This window comes from Petromyzon marinus, chromosome 43 (genome assembly GCF_048934315.1).
Source record: "Petromyzon marinus isolate PM22_M1 ecotype Great Lakes invasive population chromosome 43, UKy_Petmar_22M1.pri1.0, whole genome shotgun sequence".
Lineage (NCBI taxonomy): Eukaryota > Metazoa > Chordata > Hyperoartia > Petromyzontiformes > Petromyzontidae > Petromyzon > Petromyzon marinus.
In genome coordinates, this window is record NC_133709.1 from 2,581,466 (window position 1) to 2,606,693 (window position 25,228).

A 25,228-nucleotide genomic window follows, 5' to 3' on the forward strand; every position below is an offset into this window, starting at 1 on the left:
AAATATGGCATCTGTGCAGGACCGACCTTTCCTGAAACCGCATTGAGAGAATTGTACACACACACTTGTACACACACACACTTGTACACACACACACTTCTACACACACACACTTGTACACACACACTTGGGGTAGAGGAGGGGGTTGAGTGAGAGTGTGGCTGCTTTGTTTATGTCTGTGCGTGTGTGCGTGTGCACAAGTGCGCGTAGAGGGAGCAGTGGCGCAGCGGTGAGCACCCTGCATTCCGAACCCCGGCGACCCGAGTTCGATTCCCGCTCACGGCCATCAAACACCGGTGACGATTATCCGAACCGGTCATGGGGTCTTCCCCTAGGTCGACAATGGGGAAATATCAAAATACCCCTGGGTGTGACGTCACTGGGCTCGTGACCCTCACTTTGGTTGTGACTCCACTGTGGATGTGAATGTGGTTGTGACTCCACCGTTGTTGTGACTCCACTGTGGATGTGAATGTGGTTGTCACTCCACCGTGGTTGTGACTCCACTGTGGATGTGAATGTGGTTGTCACTCCACCGTGGTTGTGACTCCACTGTGGATGTGAATGTGGTTGTGACTCCATCGTTGTTGTGACTCCACTGTGGATGTGAATGTGGTTGTCACTCCACCGTGGTTGTGACTCCACTGTGGATGTGAATGTGGTTGTCACTCCGCCGTGGTTGTGACTCCACTGTGGATGTGAATGTGGTTGTCACTCCGCCGTGGTTGTGACTCCACTGTGGATGTGACTGTGGTTGTGACTCCACCGTTGTTGTGACTCCACTGTGGATGTGGTTGTGACTCCACCGTTGTTGTGACTCCACTGTGGATGTGAATGTGGTTGTGACTCCACCGTTGTTGTGACTCCACTGTGGATGTGACTGTGGTTGTGACTCCACCGTTGTTGTGACTCCACTGTGGATGTGAATGTGGTTGTGACGCCACCCTGGTTGCTATTCCATGGTTGTGACTCCACTGTGGATGTGACTGTGGTTGTGACTCCACCGTTGTTGTGACTCCACTGTGGATGTGACTGTGGTTGTCACTCCACCCTGGTTGCTATTCCATGGTTGTGACTCCACCGTGGATGTGACTTCACCGTGGATGTGACCGTGGATGTGACTATCATGGTTGTGACTCCACTGTGGATGTGAATGTGGTTGGCACTCCACCGTGGTTGCTATTCCATGGTTGTGACTCCACTGTCGATGTGACCGTGGTTGTGACTTCAGCCTGGTTGTGACTCCACCGTGGCTGCTACTCTTTAGTTGTGACTCCACTGTGCATGTCACTGTGGATATGACTCCACCATGGTTGTTATTCTGTGGCTGTGACTCCACGGTTGTGACTTCACCGTGGATGTGACTTCACCGTGGATGTGACTTCACCGTGGATGTGACTGTGGTTGTGAGTCCAGCCTGGTTGTGACTCCACTGTTTGTGACTGTGGTGGGGGAGCACAGTTCAGAATGCGTACTCCCAGGCAGGAAGGAACCCATCTTTATTCAGGCAAGGCGTTAGTAGTGTCGGCGTTAATTCCCGCTTCGTCGCGGCGCGCTAACAGTTCCTACGCAAACTTCGCAATATCTTAAAAGTTATTAAATAACTCGTTTTGTTTATCCCCCCCCCCCCCTCCACTACCATCACCACCCCCCAAACACTCCTTCCATTGAATTACACACGTGTATATATATATATATTTTTTTAGTACCAGTATTTAGAGAGAATAAAAAAACTGTGTGCGTATTTGCACCGTGAATCGTGAACGTTTAACCCCCCCACCCCCCACCGAACTTCCGAAAGACGCCGCTGACACCCCTCTGCGTTGATCATCGACGCCACCGGCCTCGCCCCTTCACCCTCCCCCCTTCACCCCCCTCCATTTCCCCGGGTAGCTTCGCTCGGAACGCCGATCCACGCGGAGCGTTCCCTCCGCTTCGCAACCCTCGGCTTCTGCTTCCATTAAAACACACGCGAGAAACGCCTAACGCGCAACTTCTCTTCAAAGGATTTATGCCAAACGAAAACTAAGCCTCTCTTAAAAATAGACAATGTACAAAATGATCTCGACCGATGCGGTAATGATGATGATGATGTTGACGACGACGTCGACAATGTTGATCGGAGGTCCCTGGAGAGATGCGGAACGAGAACTGCGGGACATCGGATCACCCTCCCCCTCACCCCCTCTCACCCCCCCCCCGGATGACCCCGTGACCCAGGGATACCTACGCATCACCTGCAATGATTCACAGCATCTGATTGAAACTCACCGCTGTTTGCCGTTCAATGTTGTCGCTTCCGAAAAAAAAAACGAACGGAACGGGAGGAGGCTGGGGGGGGGGGGGTCTCGTTCAGGGGGCAGCGGAGATCCTAGCTCAATTACCGGCCACAGCTAACATCAGTGGCAAGACGATGTCAGAACCGATCCTAGCCCCCTCTCCACTCAACCCCATCCCCCACTCCCCCCGGGCGCTGAGCTTCAACAACCCACACTGACCAGCGTGGTGAAGTATGGTCAAACAATTCCCATGAACGACATGGCGTGGCGAGGCCTTCCATTCAGGCAGTGGCTTGACCAAATAAATTTGACATTTCGGGTCGTCACGCTGTAACCTCACGGTAACGTACCAATGTGTCGCCAAGCGGCGGTGGGGGGCAGGGGGGGCAGAGGGGGGGGGGGCGCCCTGCCGCTAGTACTCCTTGCGGCACTTGCCCTTCTTCTCGCGGCGCTGCAGCTTTCTGAGCCGGCGCGCCCACACGTCCTGCCACGGCGCCGCCAGGCTGTCCTTGTCGGCCACGAGGCCGCCCGTCGCGGAGGGGGCGGCGTGCTCGGCGGGCCCCCCACCCAGCAGCAGGTACTTCTTGCCGGCGCGGAAACGCGGGGGGCAGTGGCAGGCGAGGTCGCGGGAGCGCGCCCACAGGGCCTGGCGCAGCTGGGCCCGGCGAGGTGCCATGCCGCCGGTGCCGCCGGTGCCGCCGGTGCCTCCTCCGCTCACGCCGCCGCGCTTGAAGACGGAGATGATGTTGACCGTGTAGCGCGTCCACTCGCCCGCCGCCGACTCGTCCAGCACGTGCAGCTGCAGGGCTGCACGGGCGGGAGAGAGGGAGGGAGGGAGGGCGAGGCGGGTGGGGAGTTCGCTTGAGTTGAGTCTCGAGTCATCCACCGCGTGCGACGTTCACAAAGGGGGCGACGCGGTTTTGGTTCAGTCCGGCCCGGCCGAAGGTCGCGAGTTCAAATCGCGGTCTGAGTGGGGTGGAGGGAGTGGGGTTGACTCAACCCCGTCAACCCCCTTGGGATCGACAAATTGAGTCGCGTTCGCTGCGTCCCGTCTCGGGGTGTAGAGGTGAGACGTACAGAAGCGCAAATCGTTCGCGTTCGCCACAAAAAAAATCAAGACGGATAGAATGCTATTGTTTTTTCGTCGTTTGTTTGCATGTGGCCCAACTGCAATGCGCGCTTGTGAAACCTGCACGGTCGACGCGGCAGACAGGAGGAACTCCGAGCAAGATGAATGTTCCACCGTGAGCCACGCTGATGGAGGTGGCCGCTCCACGGCGTTAAAGTCCCGGGGGTGGCCGGGCGGCTCAGAGCTATCGGAGCCATCGCCACTCAACATCCTGGGTTCGAATCCGGGCTTTTGGCCACCCCGTTTTTAAACTGGAGTCTCGCGAGTAGTGGCGTGTTGATGGGCTGGGTGGTGAGTCTAGAGGCAGGTTGGTGAGGCCAGGTGGTGAATCTAGAGGCAGCGTGGTGAGGCTGGATGGTCAGTCTAGAGGCAGGGTGGTGAGGCTGAATGGCCAGTCTAGAGGCAGGGTGGTGAGACTGGGTGGTCAATCTAGAGGCTGGGTGGTCAGTCTAGAGGCTGGGTGGTGAGGCTGGGTGGTGAGTCTAGAGGCTGGGTGGTGAGGCTGGGTGGTGAGTCTAGAGGCAGGGTGGTGAGGCTGGGTGGTGAGTCTAGAGGCTGCGTGGTGAGGCTGGGTGGTGAGTCTAGAAGCAGCGTGGTGAGGCTGAGTGGTGAGTCTAGAGGCTCGGTGGTGAGGCTGGGTGGTGAGTCTAGAGGCTGGGTGGTGAGTCTGGGTGGTGAGTCTAGAGGCTGGGTGGTGAGGCTGGGTGGTGAGTCTAGAGGCTGGGTGGTGAGGCTGGGTGGTGAGTCTTGAGGCTGGGTGGTGAGGCTGGGTGGTGAGTCTAGAGGCTGCGTGGTGAGGCTGGGTGGTCAATCTAGAGGTTGGGTGGTCAGTTTAGAGGCTGGGTGGTGAGGTTGGATGGTGAGTCTAGAGGCTGGGTGGTGAGTCTAGAGGCTGGGTGGTGAGTCTAGAGGCTGGGTGGTGAGTCTAGAGGCAGGGTGGTGAAGCCGGGTGGTGAGTCTAGAGGCTGGGTGGTGAGTCTAGAGGCTGGGTGGTGAGTCTAGAGGCAGGGTGGTGAGGCCGGGTGGTGAGTCTAGAGGCAGGGTGGTGAGACTGGGTGGTGAGTCTAGAGGCTGGGTGGTGAGGCCGGGTGGTGAGTCTCGAGGCTGGGTGGTGTGGCTGGGTGGTGTGGCTGGGTGGTGAGTCTAGAGACTGTGGTGAGTCTAGAGGCCGGGTGGTGAGGCCGGGTGGTGAGTCTAGAGGCAGGGTGGTGAGACTGGGTGGTGAGTCTAGAGGCAGGGTGGTGAGGCTGGGTGGTGAGTCTAGAGGCTGGGAGGTGAGTCTAGAGGCAGGGTGGTGAGGCCGGGTGGTCAGTCTCGAAGCTGGGTAGTGTGGCCGGGTGGTGAGTCTAGAGGCTGGGAGGTGAGGCTGGGTGGTGAGGCTGGGTGGTGAGTCTCGAGGATGGGTGGTGAGGCTGGATGGTGAGGCCGAGTGATGAGGCTGTTTTATGAGGCTAGTTGGTGATGGTTGGTGGTGCGGCCGTGGTGGTGAGCCGGAGTGGTGAGCCCGGGTGGTGAGGTTGATTGGTGAGGCCGAGGCGGTGAGGCTGGGTGGTGAGGCCGTCTAGGGGAGATCCAAATAAAGGAAGGCAAACTTTGTTCTCGTCGGTATTGCTCTTTCAGCTGCCGCGGCACCAGAGCCCAGTCAACAAAGAGGCCTGAAATCTCCTCCCTGCTCTCCCCTATCTCCCCACCCTCTCTCCACCGTCTCTGCCCCTCTCTCCACCCTCTTTCCCCACGCTCCCCTCTCTCCCCGCTCGCACCTCTCTCCCCACTTTCATCTTTAGCCCCTCTCCCACATACCCACCCTCCCCCCAACTCTCTCTCTCCTCTGCGTCTCCTCCCAAATTTGCGAAATTCTAAAAGCTGCCCCTCAAGTTGCTCGAATGGGATCGTGCTCAGCAGAAGAAGCAGCAGCAACAGCAGAGGCAATCATCGCCCCCCGTGCCGGCAGCTGACTGATGTCCCTTTGCAGGCCCGCTGCTGAGTCACCTTGCGCTGCACAGGGACAGCTGATACCGGGGGTGCCACTCTCAAACGCGTTGAGATGAGATGCGACGTGAACGATGCGACCACACGCGGCAGCGTTAGGGAGGAGGAGGGCACTAACACCAACCACAGCTCGTTATGTTTACCTTTCCTATGCTTAGCGCTCCTGTCGTGTTTCTGTACTGGTTGGTGTTGATGTTGTAAAGTTTTTAGCCGCCCCTATTGGACATCTGCGAAAAAAAGAGCTTCAAAGCTCATCGGATTCCTCCAGTGTAAATATATAGTCTTATTCCCATCCTGCCGCTCCTGACATTATCTCTGTCCCCTCTCTCGCCCGAATCTCTCTCCGCACTCCCGAATTTATTTACCTCTCCCTGCCGGATCTCATCTTGACCGAGCTGGGGGGGAGGGGAGAAAAGAGGGGGGGGGGGGGAGTTGGTAGCGACCCCCCCTCCCATCCCTCCCTCCCCCCCCGTGCGTGGCTCAGCAACGGTCGCCGGAGAGACGCAGCGCAATGCGGGCGGCACAAAGCGCCGTGTTTAAAATACGGAGGCCCTTCGCTGCTCTCCTTTCTTTAATTCTCATGGTGTTGGAGGGGGTGGTGGGGGTGGGTGGCGGTGGCTGTGTGAGCCACGGCCGCTCTATTTCTCGGTGGCGGGGCTTTGGGACTCGAGAGACAACAATGACTGATGAAAATTCTGTGCAAAGGCCAGCCTCGCGTGCAGCCATAGTGACCGTTACTGACAGAACAACTTGTTTTGTTTGTGTCTTCTTCCTCCTCCTCCTAAGGTTCTGAGGAATTAAATTAAATCTCAGCACCCCCCCCCGCCCCCGCCCTCCCCCCACACTGCCCCCCACTCTCGGCACCCCCCCACCCCAGCAGGAGGAGGGATCGGACACGCGGTGCCGTGAGGCGTCGCGCTCCCCTTTTGTTTCCCCTAAAAAGGCACAAATTATTTGGCCTCCCAAATTACTCTCCCGCCGCCCGTGGCCCTCCGTCGCACCCCCCCCCCCCCCCCGAACAAACAGGCGGTCGTGGGAAAATCTAACAGCGTGGGGGCCCCCTTCGCGAAGCTCTCGGGACAACCTCTCCAGACCGGGCCCCGCTCACTCGCCCGCTCGCTGTGAGCGGCGCCGATTCACCACCGCCTCCGTGCGGCACATGGACACGAGTCTGTCCGCCGTTGCCACACCAGGGGCGGTGTGTGTGTGGTTCCAGACAGCGTGTGTGATTCTGGGCGGTGTGTGTGGTGGTTCCAGACAGCGTGTGTGGTTCTGGGCGGCGTGTGTGGTTCTGGGCGGTGTGTGTGGTGGTTCCAGACGGCGTGTGTGGTTCTGGGCGGTGTGTGTGGTTCTGGGCGGTGTGTGAGGTGGTTCCAGACGGCGTGTGTCGTTCTGGGCGGCGTGCGCGTGTGTGCGTAGCTTACCGTAGTCCTTCTTGCAGTACTTCCGTATGTTGAGCTTGAGTTTCCCCTTGGAGGGTTTGCAGTGGGAGTCACAGTCAGCTGCACAAAGACAAAGATCCCCCGTACAGCCTTCACAGACTTTTGGGCGGCACGGCACACGAGGGGGTGGGTGGCCAGCACCACGTCCGGCCGCCTTTGTCTTCCCAGTGGTTATGTTTACACACCGCACCAGGACTAATGTGCAAAGCCACATCAGTCATTGGCACGCTGCAACGGTTGGCACGCTGCACTATAAATTCGCCAACCCGAGTTTGATTCACGGCCAAGGCTAACATGAGCAGGGAGCAATATCTAAACCAGTCCTGGGCCTCTTATCTTCACCAACCCGCATTGACCAGCGTGGTGAAGTATGGCTAAATAATTCACCACGACTTACACGGTGCGAGGTCTTCATCCAGTAGTGAATTGACAAAGGGTTGTGTATTATTTATCCGTATTATTGTAGTCAATCTGTCCAGACCCAGGATGCATTTCAGGAGGGGATCCTGCGTTGGGAAGTTCGGCCAATTATTTTTTTAACGAGGCCAGGATGCCCCAAGGGGAACCCACCTCACATGTGGCGAGATGCCACGCGGAGGTCTGCGCAGCCGTGGACTGACAAAGCTCTAAAATTATAAAATTATTAAAATATTAATAAACTCAACTGAATCTATATTTTTTTTATTTTACCAGGTAATTGCCCACCGAGCTGTATAGCTCTTTTTACGGAAGCGACTTGGCCACAAAGGATAGCTCAACGAAGTTGGCTTATCATCATGTGGACATTTATAGCAGCCAAATAATCTAAACGCGTGATGTTGATTCTAAATGTGGAGGGGGAAACCGGAGGACCCAGAAAAAAACTACGCGACCACGGGGAGAGAGACACGCAAACTCCAAATATACAGCAGGCGTCACGGTCAGAATCGAACCCACGACCTTCTGTAGACCGGACGAGAGAGACAATATCTCCTAGCCACCGTGATGATGATGATGAGAGATAGACGCAAACTCCAAATATACAGCAGGCGTTATGGTCGGGATCGAACCCACGACCTCCTGCATACCAGGCGAGGTAGTTAACATCTCCTAGCCACCGTGATGATGATGAGAGAGAGACACACAAACTCCAAATATACAGCAGGCGTCACGGTCAGAATCGAACCCACGACCTTCTGTAGACCGGACGAGAGAGATAATATCTCCTAGCCACCGTGATGATGATGAGAGACACGCAAACTCCAAATATACAGCAGGCGTCATGGTCGGGATCGAACCCACGACCTCCTGCATACCAGGCGAGGTAGTTAACATCTCCTAGCCACCGTGGCACCCCAAATAAAAATGCATAGACTCGATTCCTGACTTGGGCCGCCTTTCTGCGTGGAGTTTGCACGTTCTCTCTCTCCCCCCCGCTGCTCTGCATGGCTTTCCTCCTAGGCTCTACGGTTTTACGTCCCAATCAGCGCAGCTTCTATCTTTAAAACAGCCATCGGACTCAGCGTTGCGTTTATTCGTTAAGGCAAACAATCAGAATCAGAAGATGTATTTATACTGGAGGAATCCGATGAGCTATATACGCTCTTTTTCCACAGATGTCCAGTTGGTGCGGGTAAGAACGTTAAGACGACAGTCAATACAAAAACACGAGTGCAAAGTACAATGTAAGGCAAACAAAATCGTCCGAAACGCATTCAAATACAGCTAAACCATCCGTTCCTACCCGGCAAAGCCCGCCGAGGAATTAACTTATTTTGTACTTTTCAGAAAGCCACCTGGCCACCACAAATGATAGCCCAAAACAAAGCGGCGTGTCATCACGTGGGGACATTCAGAGCGGCAAAATAATCTCAATGCACGTCTCCATGTGTGCATCGAGAATTAATAAAAAACACCGGGGAGGGCCCGGATAAATAAATAAATAATGCGCGACCGCTAACGGTGGCAGCGACGCGCGAGCGTGGTGGGGGGGGCGGGGCGGAGGGGGCGGCGGGGGGTGGGGTTGGGGGGGCCACGGGTGGAGGGGGGTGGGGTTGGGGGGGCACGGGTGGAGGGGGGTGGGGTTGGGGGGGCACGGGTGGAGGGGGGTGGGGTTGGGGGGGGCACGGGTGGAGGGGGGTGGGGTTGGGGGGGGGGCACGGGTGGAGGGGGCGGCTCCCCTAATCGCGGTCAAATGGAGCGCGAAATTCAATTGAGCTGCTTTTGTGGGCACCTCCCTCTGGGGCACGCGTGTCAACACGCCCCCCCCCCTCCCACTACCCCCATCGCTCTCCATCTCTCTCTCCATCCCTCTCTCTCTCTCTCTTCCTCCATAAACTGATCAGTGTAATATCTTCTCCAATGTCTCTCCATCTCTCTCTATCTCTCTCCCCATCTCTCTCTCTCTCTCCATCTCTCTCTTTCCATCTCTCTCTCTCTCCATCTCTCGTGTTCACCGTCTGTTGTGGAGTGACTCATGCAGCCAGCTATGGGCTCTAGATTTTGGTGTTATAATTTATTTATGTAGTTTATTGTTAAAAATTCGGTCACAGTGATTTCGAAAAGTTTTTTTTTGTTTTGGCCATGTTTTTGTTTATTGTAGTACGGAGTTAGACTGATGGCCTTAATCTTAGTTGTCTTGTGGTTGTTGTTGTTATTTGACTTCCATCCCACTGGGATTTTTGCACACAGCGTTGGTGTACGGTGCTATTTCAGGAATATTTTGATATTTTTTTACCTGTATTTTCTGTTTGCACAGTCACATAATCACTTTAAGATGTTTTCTTGTTCATGTTTTTTGTTTGTTGCGGTTGCACCCGATTCAAGAGCCGAATGGCTCACAGGGCTATACCAAATAAATGAACTATGAACTAACTAACTATGAACTATGAAGCGCTCGCTCGTCAACGTGGCGTGCACGATGACCACCACCACGTGACTTTTCTTTCGTGGTGTGCGCGGTGCTTTTAGCGCCACAGCGCGTTGATTTGTAGCGTTTATTTTCATTTGTTTTCTGGTGACTTTGTGTATTTCATATCGAAATCGCCTCCAGTGATGTTACTGGTGGCGGCAATAAAAGTTGTTTCAAAGTCTAAAGTCTCCATCGATCTATCTCCATCCCCCTCTCTCTCCATCCATCTCCATCCATCTCCAGTCTCTCCATCTCTCTCTCCATCTCTCTCTCTATCTCTCTCTCCATCTCTCTCCATCTATCTCTCTCCATCTATCTCTCTCCATCTATCTCTCTCTATCTCTCTCTATCTATCTCTCTCTCCATCTATCTCTCTCCATCTCTCTCCATCTATCTCTCTCCATCTATCTCTCTCCATCTATCTCTCTCTATCTCTCTATCTATCTCTCTCTCCATCTATCTCTCTCCATCTCTCTCCATCTATCTCTCTATCTCCCTCTCCATCTCTCTCTCCATCTATCTATCCCCATCTATCTCTCTCCATCTATCTCTCCATCTTTCTCTCCATCTATCTCTCCATCTCTCTCTCCATCTATCTCTCTCCATCTCTCTCTCTCCATCTCTCTCTCTCCATCAATCTCTTTCCATCTATCTCTCTCCATCTATCTCTCCATCTATCTCTCCATCTATCTCTCTCCATCTCTCTCTCCATCTATCTCTTTCCATCTCTCTCTCCATCTCTATCCCCATCTATCTCTCTCCATCTCTCTCTCCATCTCTCTCCATCTATCTCTCCATCTCTCTCTCCATCTATCTCCATCTATCTCTCTCTATCTCTCCCTCCATCTCTCTCTCCATCTCTCTCTCCATCTCTCTCTCCATCTCTCTCTTTCCATCTCTCCCTCCATCTCTCCCTCCATCTATTTATCCCCATCTATCTCTCTCCATCTCTCCCTCCATCTCTCTCCATCTATCTCTCTCCATCTCTCCCTCCATCTCTCTCTCCATCTCCCTCTCCATCTCCCTCTCCATCTATCTCTCTCCATCTCTCTCCATCTATCTCCATCTATCTCTATCTCTCCATCTCTCCATCTATCTCTATCTCTTTCCATCTATCTCTCTCCATCTCTCCATCTATCTCTCTCTATCTCTCTCCATCTCTCTCTCCATCTCTCTCTCCCCATCTATCTCCCTCCATCTCTCCCTCCATCTCTCCCTCCATCTCTCTCTCCATCTCCCTCTCCATCTCTCTCTCCATCTATCTCGCCATCTCTCTCTCCATCTCTCTCTCCATCTCTCTCTCCATCTCTCTCTCCATCTCTCTCTCCATCTCTCTCTCCATCTCTCTCTCCATCTCTCTCTCCATCTCTCTCTCCATCTATCCCTCCATCTCTCTCTCCATCTCTCCCTCCATCTATCTCTCCATCTATCTCTCTCCATATCTCCCTCCATCTCTCTCTCCATCTCCCTCTCCATCTATCTATCTCCATCTCTCTCTCCATCTATCTCTCTCCATCTCTCTCCTTCCCCCTCTCTCTATCGCTCGTCCATCAGCCCCGCGGTGGTGGCGGTGGCTTTGGTCGTGAACGTGGAGGAGGTGCCGGGAGATGGCGGCGCCAGCGAGCGGGTTCGTGAACCCATCTGTGCGGAACTCTCAAGGGGGAAGGTTCCCCCCCCCCCCTCCTCCTCGGGGTACTCGGAACAAAAAAACTTGCCAATGCAGGATCCATGCAGAGTCTCGTGAGGTAACGTGAGGTAACGTGTGTGAGGTAACGTGAGGTAACGTGTGTGAGGTAACGTGAAGTAACGCGTGTGAGGTAACGTGTGTGAGGTAACGTGTGTGAGGTAACGTGTGTGAGGTAACGTGAGGTAACGTGAGGTAACGTGTGTGAGGTAACGTGACGTAACGTGTGTGAGGTAACGTGAGGTAACGTGTGTGAGGTAACGCGAGGTAACGTGAGGTAACGTGTGTGAGGTAACGTGTGTGAGGTAACGTGAGGTAACGTGAGGTAACGTGAGGTAACGTGTGTGAGGTAACGTGTGTGAGGTAACGTGTGTGAGGTAACGTGAGGTAACGTGTGTGAGGTAACGTGTGTGAGGTAACGTGTGAGGTAACGTGTGTGAGGTAAGGTGTGTGAGGTAACGTGTGTGAGGTAACGTGAGGTAACGTGTGTGAGGTAACGTGTGTGAGGTAACGTGAGGTAACGTGTGTGAGGTAACGTGTGTGAGGTAACGTGAGGTAACGTGAGGTAACGTGTGTGAGGTAACGTGAGGTAACGTGTGTGAGGTAACATGTGAGGTAACGTGTGTGAGGTAACGTGTGTGAGGTAACGTGAGGTAACGTGTGTGAGGTAACGTGTGTGAGGTAACGTGTGTGAGGTAACGTGAGGTAACGTGGCGATGTGAGATTGAACTCGAGACGCCACCTGAGGGCTTCTCTGGGTTCCCGACGCCATTGTCTGTGTGGACGGAGGTCACGACCGGGATCCCTGGAAGAGGAGACACAGAGACACAGAGACAGAGACACATAGACACGGAGACACAGAGACACAGACTCTCACACAGAGACAGGGAGACACGGAGACACAGAGACACATAGACACGGAGACACATAGACACATAGACACATAGACACAGAGACACATAGACATGGAGACACATAGACACATAGACACGGAGACAGAGAGACACGGAGACACATAGGCACGGAGACACGGAGACACAGAGACAGAGACACATAGACACGGAGACAGAGAGACTCCCACACAGAGACAAGGAGACACAGAGACAGAGACACATAGACTCTCACACAGAGACAGAGAGACACGGAGACACAGAGACTCCCACACAGAGACAGGGAGACACAGAGACACGGAGACAAAGAGACACATAGACACGGAGTCACATAGACACAGAGATACGGAGACACAGATACACAGAGACACATAGACACGGAGACACATAGACATGGAGACACAGACACATAGACACGGAGACACGGAGACACAGAGACTCCCACACAGAAACACGGAGACACAGAGACACATAGACACGGAGACACAGACACATAGATACGGAGACAGAGAGACACGGAGATACATAGACACGGAGACACGGAGACACATAGTCACGGAGACAGAGAGACACGGAGACACATAGGCACGGAGACACGGAGACACAGAGACAGAGACACATATACACATAGACACGGAGACAGAGAGACTCACACACACAGACAGGGAGACACAGAGACAGAGACACATAGACTCTCACACAGAGACAGAGAAACACGGAGACACAGAGACTCCCACACAGAGACAGGGAGACACAGAGACACAGAGACACGGAGACAAAGAGACACATAGACACGGAGTCACATAGACACAGAGATACGGAGACACAGATACACAGAGACACACAGACACGGAGACACATAGACATGGAGACACAGACACATAGACACGGAGACACGGAGACACAGAGACTCCCACACAGAAACACGGAAACACAGAGACACATAGACACGGAGACACAGACACATAGATACGGAGACAGAGAGACACGGAGATACATAGACACGGAGACACGGAGACACATAGTCACGGAGACAGAGAGACACGGAGACACATAGGCACGGAGACACGGAGACACAGAGACAGAGACACATATACACATAGACACGGAGACAGAGAGACTCACACACACAGACAGGGAGACACAGAGACAGAGACACATAGACTCTCACACAGAGACAGAGAAACACGGAGACACAGAGACTCCCACACAGAGACAGGGAGACACAGAGACACGGAGACACACAGACATAGAGACACATAGACACAGAGACACAGAGACACGGAGACACAGATACACAGAGACACATAGACACGGAGACACATAGACACATAGACACGGAGACACATAGACATGGAGACACAGAGACACATAGACATGGAGACACAGATACACATAGACACAGAGACACGGAGACACGGAGACACAGAGACAGAGACACATATACACATAGACACGGAGACAGAGAGACTCACACACACAGACAGGGAGACACAGAGACAGAGACACATAGACTCTCACACAGAGACAGAGTAACACGGAGACACAGAGACTCCCACACAGAGACAGGGAGACACAGAGACACAGAGACACGGAGACAAAGAGACACATAGACACGGAGTCACATAGACACAGAGATACGGAGACACAGATACACAGAGACACACAGACACGGAGACACATAGACATGGAGACACAGACACATAGACACGGAGACACGGAGACACAGAGACTCCCACACAGAAACACGGAAACACAGAGACACATAGACACGGAGACACAGACACATAGATACGGAGACAGAGAGACACGGAGATACATAGACACGGAGACACGGAGACACATAGTCACGGAGACAGAGAGACACGGAGACACATAGGCACGGAGACACGGAGACACAGAGACAGAGACACATATACACATAGACACGGAGACAGAGAGACTCACACACACAGACAGGGAGACACAGAGACAGAGACACATAGACTCTCACACAGAGACAGAGAAACACGGAGACACAGAGACTCCCACACAGAGACAGGGAGACACAGAGACACGGAGACACACAGACATAGAGACACATAGACACAGAGACACAGAGACACGGAGACACAGATACACAGAGACACATAGACACGGAGACACATAGACACATAGACACGGAGACACATAGACATGGAGACACAGAGACACATAGACATGGTGACACAGATACACATAGACACAGAGACACGGAGACACGGAGACACAGAGACTCCCACACAGAGACACGGAGACACAGAGACACATAGACACGGAGACACATAGACACAGAGAGAAGGAGACACATAGACACGGAGACACAGAGACACATAGACACAGAGACAGAGAGACACGGAGACACATAGACACGGAGACACGGAGACACATAGACACATAAACACGGAGACAGAGAGACACGGAGACACATAGGCACGGAGACACGGAGACACAGAGACACATAGACACGGAGACAGAGAGACTCCCACACAGAGACAGGGAGACACAGAGACAGAGACACATAGACTCTCACACAGAGACAGAGAGACACGGAGACACAGAGACTCCCACACAGAGACAGGGAGACACAGAGACACAGAGACACGGAGACACAGAGACACAGAGACACATAGATACGGAGACACAGAGACACATAGACACGGAGACACATAGACACGGAGACACATAGACACAGAGACACGGAGACACAGATACACAGAGACACATAGACACGGAGACACATAGACACATAGACACGGAGACACATAGACATGGAGACACAGACACATAGACATGGAGACACAGAGACACCCACACAGAGACACGGAGACACAGAGACACAGAGACACATAGACACGGAGACACATAGACACAGAGACAAGGAGATACATAGACACGGAGACACATAGACACGGAGACACAGAGACACGGAGACACAGAGACACATAGACACGGAGACAGAGAGACACGGAGACACATAGGCATGGAGACACGAAGACACAGAGACAGAGACACATAGACACATAGACACGGAGACAGAGAGACTCCCACACAGAGACAGGGAGACACAGAGACAGAGACACATAGACTCTCACACAGAGACAGAGAGACACGGAGACACAGAGACTCCCACACAGAGACAAGGAGAGACAGAGACACGGAGACACAGAGACACATAGACACGGAGACACAGAGACACAGAGACACGGAGACACGGTGACACAGAGACACAGAGACATGGAGACACAGAAACACAGAGACACGGAGACACATAGGCACGGAGACACATAGACACGGAGACACATAGACACGGAGACACGGAGACACATAGACACGGAGACACGGAGACACATAGACACATAGACACGGAGACACATAGACACAGAGACACAGAGAAACATAGACACGGCGACACATAGACACGGAGACACATAAACACGGAGACACGGAGACATAGAGACACAGAGACACATAGACACATAGACACATAGACACGGAGACACATAGATACGGAGACAGAGAGACAAGGAGACACATAGACACAGATACACGGAGACACGGAGACACGGAGACACAGATAAAACATAGACACGGAGACACAGAGACACAAAGACACGGAGACACATAGACACGGAGACACAGACACGGAGACAGAGAGATAAGGAGACACATAGACACGGAGACACATAGACACCTACTCTCTCTCTACAGGGCAACAGTGCGGTGAACACGCGGTGTGTGGTGTGTGCCTGTGTTCTGGTGTGTGGTGTGTGTCTGGTGTGTGCCTGTGTCTGGTGTGTGTGGTGTGTGCCTGTGTCTGGTGTGTGTGTGTCTGGTGTGTGTATGTGGTGTGTGTCTGATGTGTGTCTGGTGTGTGTTTGTGGTGTGTGCCTGTGTCTGGTGTGTGGTGTGTGCGGTGTGTGCCTGTGTCTAGTGTGTGTCTGGTGTGTGCCTGTGTCTGGTGTTCGTGTGTGTGTGGTGTGTGTCTGGTGTGTGCCTGTGTGTGGTGTGTGTGTGGTGTGTAACTGTGTCTGGTGTGTGTGGTGTGTGCCTGTGTCTAGTGTGTGGCTGGTGTGTGTCTGGTGTGTGCCTGTGTCTGGTGTGTGTGTCTGGTGTGTGCCTGTGTCTAGTGTGTGTCTGGTGTGTGTCTGGTGTGTGCGTGTGGTGCGTGTGGTGTGCATGCAGTGTGCACATGGGAAAGTGCATGTGGTGTGCGTGGGGCGCACGTGGCCCCGTGAGTTCGTGTGTGCGGTGTGCGCGTGTGTGGCGCGCGCGTGTGCATGGCACGTGTGTGCAATGTGTGGTGTGTGTGTGTACGTGCGTGGCGTGCGTGCGCGTGGCGCGCGCGTCTGTACGTATGCAGGGCGCGACGGGCGAGCGGCTCTGCTGGAAGCCCTTGGCACAGCGGTTGCAGGTGACCCCGGTGACCCCGTCCTTGCAGGGACACTGCCCCGTCGTCTGGTTGCACGTCTTGCCCGCGGCCCCCACCGGGTGACAGTCGCACGCTGGGGCCCCCCCAACGCGGGCAGGGCAGACACAAGAGGGTCGAGCGTCACGCTCCCGAGTCGCGGGCAACTCCCGGCGGTCAATTTGTGGTTTACTGCGATGGAGGGGTTAGCTTCCGAAGAAAGCGGTACTCATTTCGCGAACCCTGGGTTCGAACTCGCGACGCTCTTATTGCGGGCCCCTACCGGTTCTGCCGCTGGCCGTTTAGGGAAGCAAAGTGGCCTTGTTAGGCCAATGAATAAAACGTTGACTAGGCACTGCACGGTTATTTATCAAGATTGAATAGAACAAAATCCATACCTGTCAACCCATATGGTTTCCCCTTATTCTTGTACAGAGAAACTGAGTTTTCGGGTCCGTGCTGCATTACAGCCGTTTCACAATACGGGCAAAACAATTAATTGTGTCTGTGTGTCTCCCTTGTGATGGGACTTTGTAGGATGAACGTTGAGGTTCATTAGGGCACGGGGTGACCAATAAAGCCTGAATTGGTCTATAATAAGTTAGGCACTGATAAGGGGTTGACCAGTATGAAAATCTGAGCATTATTTAGATTAAATTGTAATTTAGCTGATCAAATGTAATTTAGCTGGGGGTTTTAAAACTCACCTCAAAACAATGATATTGGGATAACAATTCAGCCCCTGTTGGAATTCGTTTTACCGTGGCGGCGACAACGCGTCTGCATCCACAGCCAATCGGAGCGCAAGTTGCTTGGTGCAACAAAACAAATTAAAAATGAGGTCGCACAAACTTTGCAGAGCCACGTTCAACTTCATTGCGACTCCGTGCTGCGGTCCGCGTTGAGACGGAGCGAGGCGTAATGTAATAAACGCGCAACTCTTACAACCTAGGTGACCACGAGGCAAGTTCACTAGACAATAGACATCCTCAGACACCCTTGCAAACTAAAAACTATTTTTATTTTATCAGGTAAGGCCCACTGAGCTATATAGCTCTTTTTTCAGAAGCGACCTGGCTATCATAAATTATAAGTTCAGTTTGCATGTCTCTCTCTCCCCGTGGTTGCGTGGATTCTTCTCCGGGTCCTCCTCTGAGTTTTTACCCTCCACATTTAGAACTAACAACGCGCTTAGTGTATTTGGCTGCTATAAATGTCCACGTGATGATGACGAAGGCACTTCGTTGAGCAATAATTTGTGATGGCCAGGTCGCTTAAAAAATAAAATAAAGAGAGCCGCATAGCTCAGTGGAGCTTTACCTCGTAAACAAAAAAAACTGTTTACAGTTTTCTATTTTAAAATCGCCCCTTAGAGCAGGGGTGGGGAACCTTTTTCTGCCATACAAAATTATCAACTTAAAAATTTGCCTGTTATATTTGGTCAAACATTTAATTAACTCACCGCTAATGCGATGGCTGGAACTGCTTCTCTTTGGCGAGGCGTGTGATGATGTTAGCTGGTATTGACGATGTTGCTACTCGCAAACTGCTTTTCCCAGGTTTGCTCCTAGATTTATTGAATTTCGAGTCCCGCATGCGGTTGCCTTGGCAGGGCCAGACTAAATTATTTCGCGGGCCTTATATGGCCCGCGGGCCGGACGTTCCCCACCCCTGCCTTCGAGGGTCGAGGACCCCCTCTGAGGGCTCAGTTCCCGCAGGGAGGGGGGGGGCCTTTGGGGGTAGCGCGGGGGCACACGCGGTGCGTGATTTACGCTTGCAGGCCTTGCGGTGCGCGATGGGCTTGCCGAGGTCACGGTAGTAGCCCTCCTTGCAGTAGTGGCAGTGCCGCCCGGCGGTGTTGTGCCTGCAGTTGAGGCAGACGCCGCCGCTCTTGCGCCCCGACAGCTTGAAGAGCTCCATGTTGAAGCGGCACTTGCGGGCGTGCAGGTTGCAGTTGCAGGCTCGGGGTCGCGGGGGGAGAGGCGAGAGTTTGGCGTTACGCAGGCGCGCGAGTGAGCGAGCGAGTGAGCGGAGGAGCGAGAGCGCGCAGAGTACCACTGCGATCTGCGCGCATAAAATTCTCACGCCCGCTGACACATTGGCACACGCATGCCAAGGCAAGAGAGGTGAAGGTCCCCCGTGTAGCCTGTAACAGACTGTCGGGGCAAATGCCTATGGCGAGTGGCACCCACGAAGGTCGGCACAGCACACGAAGGGGTAGGTGGCCAGCACCACGCCCGGCCGCCTTTGTCTCCCGAGTGGCGATGTTTACGACACACCGCACCAAAGGTATTCATTTTAGGTTAAGTCGACCTAGGGGAGGCCCAGGACCTGGTTCATACATTCGCCACCGGTGTTGACGTCGGTGGTCGTGTCGAGCGGGAATCGAGCTCGGCTCGCCGCCGTGTTCGTAGCGCGGCGTGCTAACTGCCGTGCCGCCAATCCCCACAACACTAACACACACACACACACCACACACAGGTGACACACGGGGGTGACACACGCGGTGGTGACACACACGGGTGACACACACGGGTGGCACACACACTCAGTGGTGACACACGCGGTGGTGACACACACTCAGTAGTGACACGTTGTGATGACACACACGTTATGACGACACACTCAGTGGTGACACGTTGTGACGATACACACGTTGTGACGACACACACGTTGTGACGACACACTCAGTGGTGACACGTTGTGACGACACACAAGTGACGACACACACGTTGTAACGACACATACAGTGGTGACACGTTGTGACGACACACACGTTGTGACGACACACACGTTGTGACGACACACACGTTGTGACGATACACACGTTGTGATGACACCCACGTTGTGACGACACACTCAGTGGTGACACATTGTGACGACACACACGTTGTGACGACACACACACGCGGTGGCGACGCACTCACCCACGCACTCGTTGGCCTCGCGGGCCGTGCTGCGCTGCCAGGGACGGTCGTAGTGGAAGGGTCGGCAGCGCTCGCACTCGGCGCCCGCCGTGTTGTGCCGGCAGTCGCACACGAGGCCCCCGTCGCGGTCGCGCACGCAGCGCGAAGCGTGGCCATTGCACTTGCAGCGCCCGCCCACCTGCGATGGTGGGGAGGGAGGGAGTGGAGGGAGGGAGGTGTAAAGTGGAGGGAGGGAGGTTACTCGTCGTTACGAAATAATCGTTCGCCGGGGATTGAGACACGTCGCTTATCGTCGCCAAGTCCACCGATGCGTGCTCAAGGTCGGCCTTGAGCAGGCCACGCACTGCCCGAGGGGAAGAGCGTGGCCAGGACGACGTCCAGGGAGGCTGAGCGGGAGAAGAGGAAGAACAAAAAAACACGTGCAAGGATCGTTACTTCGCAGCGTGTTGGTTGCTTTGGAGAGGCCTTCATCCAGCAGTGGATTGAGTCGTGGCTCGCTCAGGAGTCAAGAGAGACGAAAGGAGGAGGGGTAGCAGAGTGTGTGGAGGAGAGTGGAGTGAGATGAGAGGGGAGAGGTAGGAGAGTGTGTGGAGGAGAGTGGAGTGAGATGAGAGGTAGGAGAGTGCGTGGAGGGGAGTAGAGTGAGATGAGAGGGGAGAGGTAGGAGAGTGCGTGGAGGGCAGTAGAGTGAAATGAGAGGGGAGAGGTAGGAGAGTGTGTGGAGGGGAGGGGAGTGAGATGATAGCGGTGCGGTAGGAGAGTGCGTGGAGGGGAGTAGAGTGAGATGAGAGGGGAGAGGTAGGCAAGGGATCAGGAAGATTGCGAGCATGATCTTGACGTTTATCCGGGACTGGATTGGGATACCGGTAGAGGGAATGAATCATTGGGGTGGTGGTCTCGTTGCGTGTGGCCAGCGGCGAGGATGTGGTGGAGGCCGCAGAGAGAGGAGGGAGTTGCAATCGTAGAGCCGGGATGCGGCCGAAGGCATGGATGAGGTTCCCAGCTGCGGCTGCTGCCAGCGAATGGTTGAGGAGGAGGGAAGAGGAGGGAGGCGAAGGTGCGCAGATTGTAAATGAAGACGCTGACACGAACAGACCCGCCGTGGTGTTGGAAACGAGTCCCGGTCAAACTCTGTCGGGTGCTCGACTCCGGTCATTGTGACCGACAGCTGTGCTCCCTTTCCGTGTTTTCCCAATCTTTTCTAATTCAAAAGCCACATTGGCGTGCATAACGTGGTTATTTTGGATCGCTGGCCAGGTTTACATCGTACAGAGTGCCGGTTGTTTATTTGACCATGTGTATAAATATCCCTGCTTTTGTTCTATGCAGCCCCTTGAGTATAAACCATCCCTAACCCATGGAACATGCCCGGCTACATGTGTATCAGCCGTGCTTTGCAGTCCCTGTAAACGCTCCCTTCCCGCGGGGTCAAGTTATCGAGGTCATCATGACCAATGACCTTCAGGGCCACCACCACCGCCACTGCACAGCGTCATCGCCTCCTCCCTCTCGCCGGATCTCGTCTTTGCTTTCACAAAGTCTCAGCTCACTCGTCGAGTTGCGCCATTGAGGTTGTAGATTCTGGTGAAATGTGGGTGACCCCCAAATGAGTTGGTGCCCCCCCCCCCGCTTCAGTCTCCCATTTGTTGACCCTTAGAATCAACAATGCGTGTTGCCCGTAGCTCCCGGGCCATTCATTCGCCTGCAGTACAATCACCCTACACGCGTCCGATCTCCCGGGATACGTCGCAAGCTAAGCAGGGGGATTAAGCCTGGCAAGTCCTCGGTTATAGTGGCCGCGGTGGTCAGGACACAGCGGTGCAGCAATGGATTACTAAATGCATCTCTGCCGAGCTTTGAGCGTCTCCCCCACGTATTACGGAGTGGTGGGGGTTTTTTTTCCGGGTTCTCCCACACGAAGCCGCAACTCTCATTTACTGAATTGCATAATAATCTCAGTGTCGTAGCAGGACCCTCCTGGGCGCCACGGTGGCTTGGAGATATTGACTACCTCGCCTTGTGTACAGGAGGTCGTGGGTTCGATCCAGACCCTGACGCCTGCTGCTGTATATTTGGAGTTTGTGTGTCTCTCTCCCCGTGGTCGCGTGGATTTTTCTCTGGGTCCTCCGGTTTTCCCCTCCACATTTAGAGTCAACGTGCGTTTAGAGTATTTGGCTTCTTTAAATTCCCCCATGATAAGCCAACTTGGCTGAGCTATCATTTGTGATGGCCAGGTCGCTTCTCAAAGAGAACGATGAAGCTCAGTGGGCCTTTACCCGGTAAATTAAAAGCCATCGTTTCCGTTGATAGTTTAAGTAAACATAGCCTTGAGACTCAGCGAGGCTTCCCTGGGTAAATAAATAAATAAAGGGCATCGTTGTTATTCTTTCGCGGTCTCGCCTCTCCCACCCGATCTGCCGATGTGCACCATCATTTAATTATTCACAGTTACGTGCGATGCCTTTGACTGCGTGCGATATTCGTTGCATCGAATGCATAGGTAATGCATAGGCCATGTATAGGTTACATATTTTTAATATTCGCGTCGCTTACCCTCCCCTCCCCCCCGGTCCCTTGCGACACCGTTGCAAACGAGACGGAACTATGCAGGTGGAAAACATCCATCTCAACACTGTACACACAATATAAAATACAGTCAAAGAACGCAACAAAAACAAACAAACAAACGCCCATCCCGCCACGTACCTGGAAATCCGACACGGCGTAGTACTGCGAGAGGGCATCGACCACCGCCGAGTCGGCGCCGCTCGAGTTCGACTCCTGCCCGGTCACGTCCGCGGCGGGTCCCGCTGCCGAGTGCAGGCGGCTGAACACAACTCGCACGTCGGTGGCGGTCACCCAGTCCTGCAGCACGGGGCTGTTCTCGAAGTCGTGAGCCGACGGGCGGCTGTCCAGGGTGCTGAAAGCCACCAGGCCTCCCGGGCCCGAGCCATCGCCACCGCCGCCGCCGGCCGCCAGGTGAGCGTCCGTGCAGAGGGCCTCCTGCTCGTTCTGCTTCGTGACGGCGGCGCGGCTCGGCTTGCCGTACACGCGGCGGCACTGCGTCGAGTAGAACTGGAAGGGGGTCCACGTGCGGCCATAGTCGGACGACTTGAAGATGGCCATGGACTCGGGCCGCGGCGAGCAGAACTGGAGGCTCACGTAGGTGACCTCGAACTTCTTGCCGAGGGACAGCGTGAGCGAGACGTTGCGCGGGTACTGCACGCCGCTCGCCGACTGCCAGCACGTGAGGTTGTGCGGGTTGTTGAGGTCGGTGAGGAAGGCGGGCGGGTGAGAGCGCCGCGGGTCGCCGGCGTCGCAAACGAAGCACGGCCCCGTGACGGCCACCGCCGCCGCTCCTCCAGGCGAGCCCTGCTGCTGAGAGGAACCCTGGAAGCCCGACGCCACGGGCTCGGGACCCTGTGCGGCGGCAGCGGTGGCTGGAGCGGGCAGGCAGTAGCGCGACGCCGGCTTCCCGCAGGTGCTGGAGGCGAGCACCTCCCTGCCGAACGCCGCGTTCACGAAGTCGGGGATGCAGCGGCGCGGGTTGCGGTGCTCGTCGTAGCACGGGTCCGGGGGGTTCTGCTGCGACGCGAACATGAGCCCCGTGCGCGGGGGGGCCGCGGCGACGACCCCCGCGGCGGCCCCCGTGGAGTGGGCCCCGACTCGTGGGGTCCGCGGCCCCCCCACGGCCAGCAGAGTCAGGCACAGCAACAGCGCGGCCATGGGGCTCGCTCGCACGCACGCACGCACGCGCAGCTCGGCTCGGCCTCGACTCTGCGCGACGGGGGGTTTGTGGGAGCGTGGGGAGACACGGCGGGGGGTGGTGGCGAGGTTGTGGTGGTGGGGGCAAGACAAGAGCGACGAGAAGAGAGGAGGGGATACGGTATCAGTGGAGGGTCCACAGGGAGACGCGCGCGAGGGGACACGGAGATGAGCGATAGGTAGCTTCCACGGTGGGGGGTGGGGGGAGACACGGAGATGAGGGGAGGGATCAGTGGAGTCTGCGGATCCGCGCGTCGCGAGACCACCGGGGAGGGGGGGGGGGACTGAACAAAAGGGGACCGCGTGGCCCGGGGCGGCTCTGTTTGTAAACGGGGCCGGGGGCGGTGACCGTGGCCGGGGCCCGCGCTGAGAGGCCGGGCGGGCGAGGGGGGCCCAACCCAAGCCCAGCCCAAATAACTCCAACCCCAACATGGGTACAGCTCTAACCCCAACATGGGTACAGCTCTAAGCCCAACATCGGTAAAGTTCAACCCCTAAGCCCAACACGGGTATAATTCAACCCCTAACCCCAACATAGATATTGTTCAACTTTTAACCCCAACATAGATATAGTTCAACGCCTAACCCCAACATAGATATAGTTCAACCCCTAACCCCAACACGAGTATAGTTCAACCCCTAACCCCAACATATATATAGTTCAACCCCTAACCCCAACATAGATATAGTTCAACCCCTAACCCCAACATAGATATAGTTCAACCCCTAACCCCAACATAGATATAGTTCAACCCCTAACCCCAACATAGATATAGTTCAACCCCTAATCCCAACATAGATATAGTTCAACCCCTAACCCCAACACGAGTATAGTTCAACCCCTAACCCCAACATAGATATAGTTCAACCCCTAACCCCAACATAGATATATTCAACCCCTAACCCCAACATAGATATAGTTCAACCCCTAACCCCAACATAGATATAGTTCAACCCCTAACTCCAACATAGATATAGTTCAACCCCTAACCCCAACATAGATATAGTTCAACCCCTAACCCCAACACGAGTATAGTTCAACCCCTAACCCCAACATAGATATAGTTCAACCCCTAACCCCAACATAGATATAGTTCAATCCCTAACACCAACACGAGTATAGTTCAACCCCTAACCCCAACATAGATATAGTTCAACCCCAACATAGATATAGTTCAACCCCTAACCCCAACATAGATATAGTTCAACCCCTAACCCCAACACCAGTATAGTTCAACCCCTAACCCCAACATAGATATAGTTCAACCCCTAACCCCAACATAGATATAGTTCAATTCCTAACCCCAGCGTGGGTATAGTTTTACACATAACCCTAACACGCGTACCGCTCTACCCATAACCCAAACATGGGTAGAGATTTAACCCTAACATCTGAATGGCTCTACCCCTAACCCCAATGCTGGTACCGCTCTACCCCTCACCACAACATAGGTACAGCGTTACCATTAACTCTAACGTGGGTACAGCTCTACCCTTAACTTGTGAATAGCTATAACCCCAATGCGGGTACCGCTTTAACCCCTAACCACAACGACATACAACCGAGGAGTCGAACTTCACCTTCAGTCGCTGCTACCGCTGCGAGGCGCGCGGTGCCCAGCGGCAGTGGTGACCGGAGCCGCGCGTGGAAAATTCAGCTCCGATGCGCCTAGCCGACCGCGTGCGGCGGCTGTCGCGTGACCACCAATGTCTGAGCTGCCAACGACCAATCAGCCCGGGTGCTCGACGAGGGCCGATAAAGTGACGCCGCTGTGCTGGAGTGTAACTGAGTGGGACTAAGAGTCCC

At 54.5% G+C, this 25,228-nt stretch overlaps 1 protein-coding gene across 1 annotated transcript; it reads right to left on the reverse strand.

Annotated features, from left to right (window-relative positions):
• Nucleotides 1–1,482: 1,482 nt before the first annotated feature.
• LOC116951570 (netrin-1-like) lies at nucleotides 1,483–25,228 on the reverse strand. The gene is made up of 8 exons (XM_032970300.2): nucleotides 25,003–25,228; nucleotides 22,363–23,433; nucleotides 19,657–19,834; nucleotides 18,502–18,690; nucleotides 16,677–16,826; nucleotides 12,156–12,218; nucleotides 6,822–6,899; nucleotides 1,483–3,086 (listed from the first exon to the last, which is right to left on the reverse strand). Exons 2-8 carry the CDS (start codon nucleotides 23,380–23,382, stop codon nucleotides 2,692–2,694), a joined length of 2,073 nt encoding a protein of 690 aa, XP_032826191.1. The 5' UTR covers nucleotides 23,383–23,433; nucleotides 25,003–25,228; the 3' UTR covers nucleotides 1,483–2,691.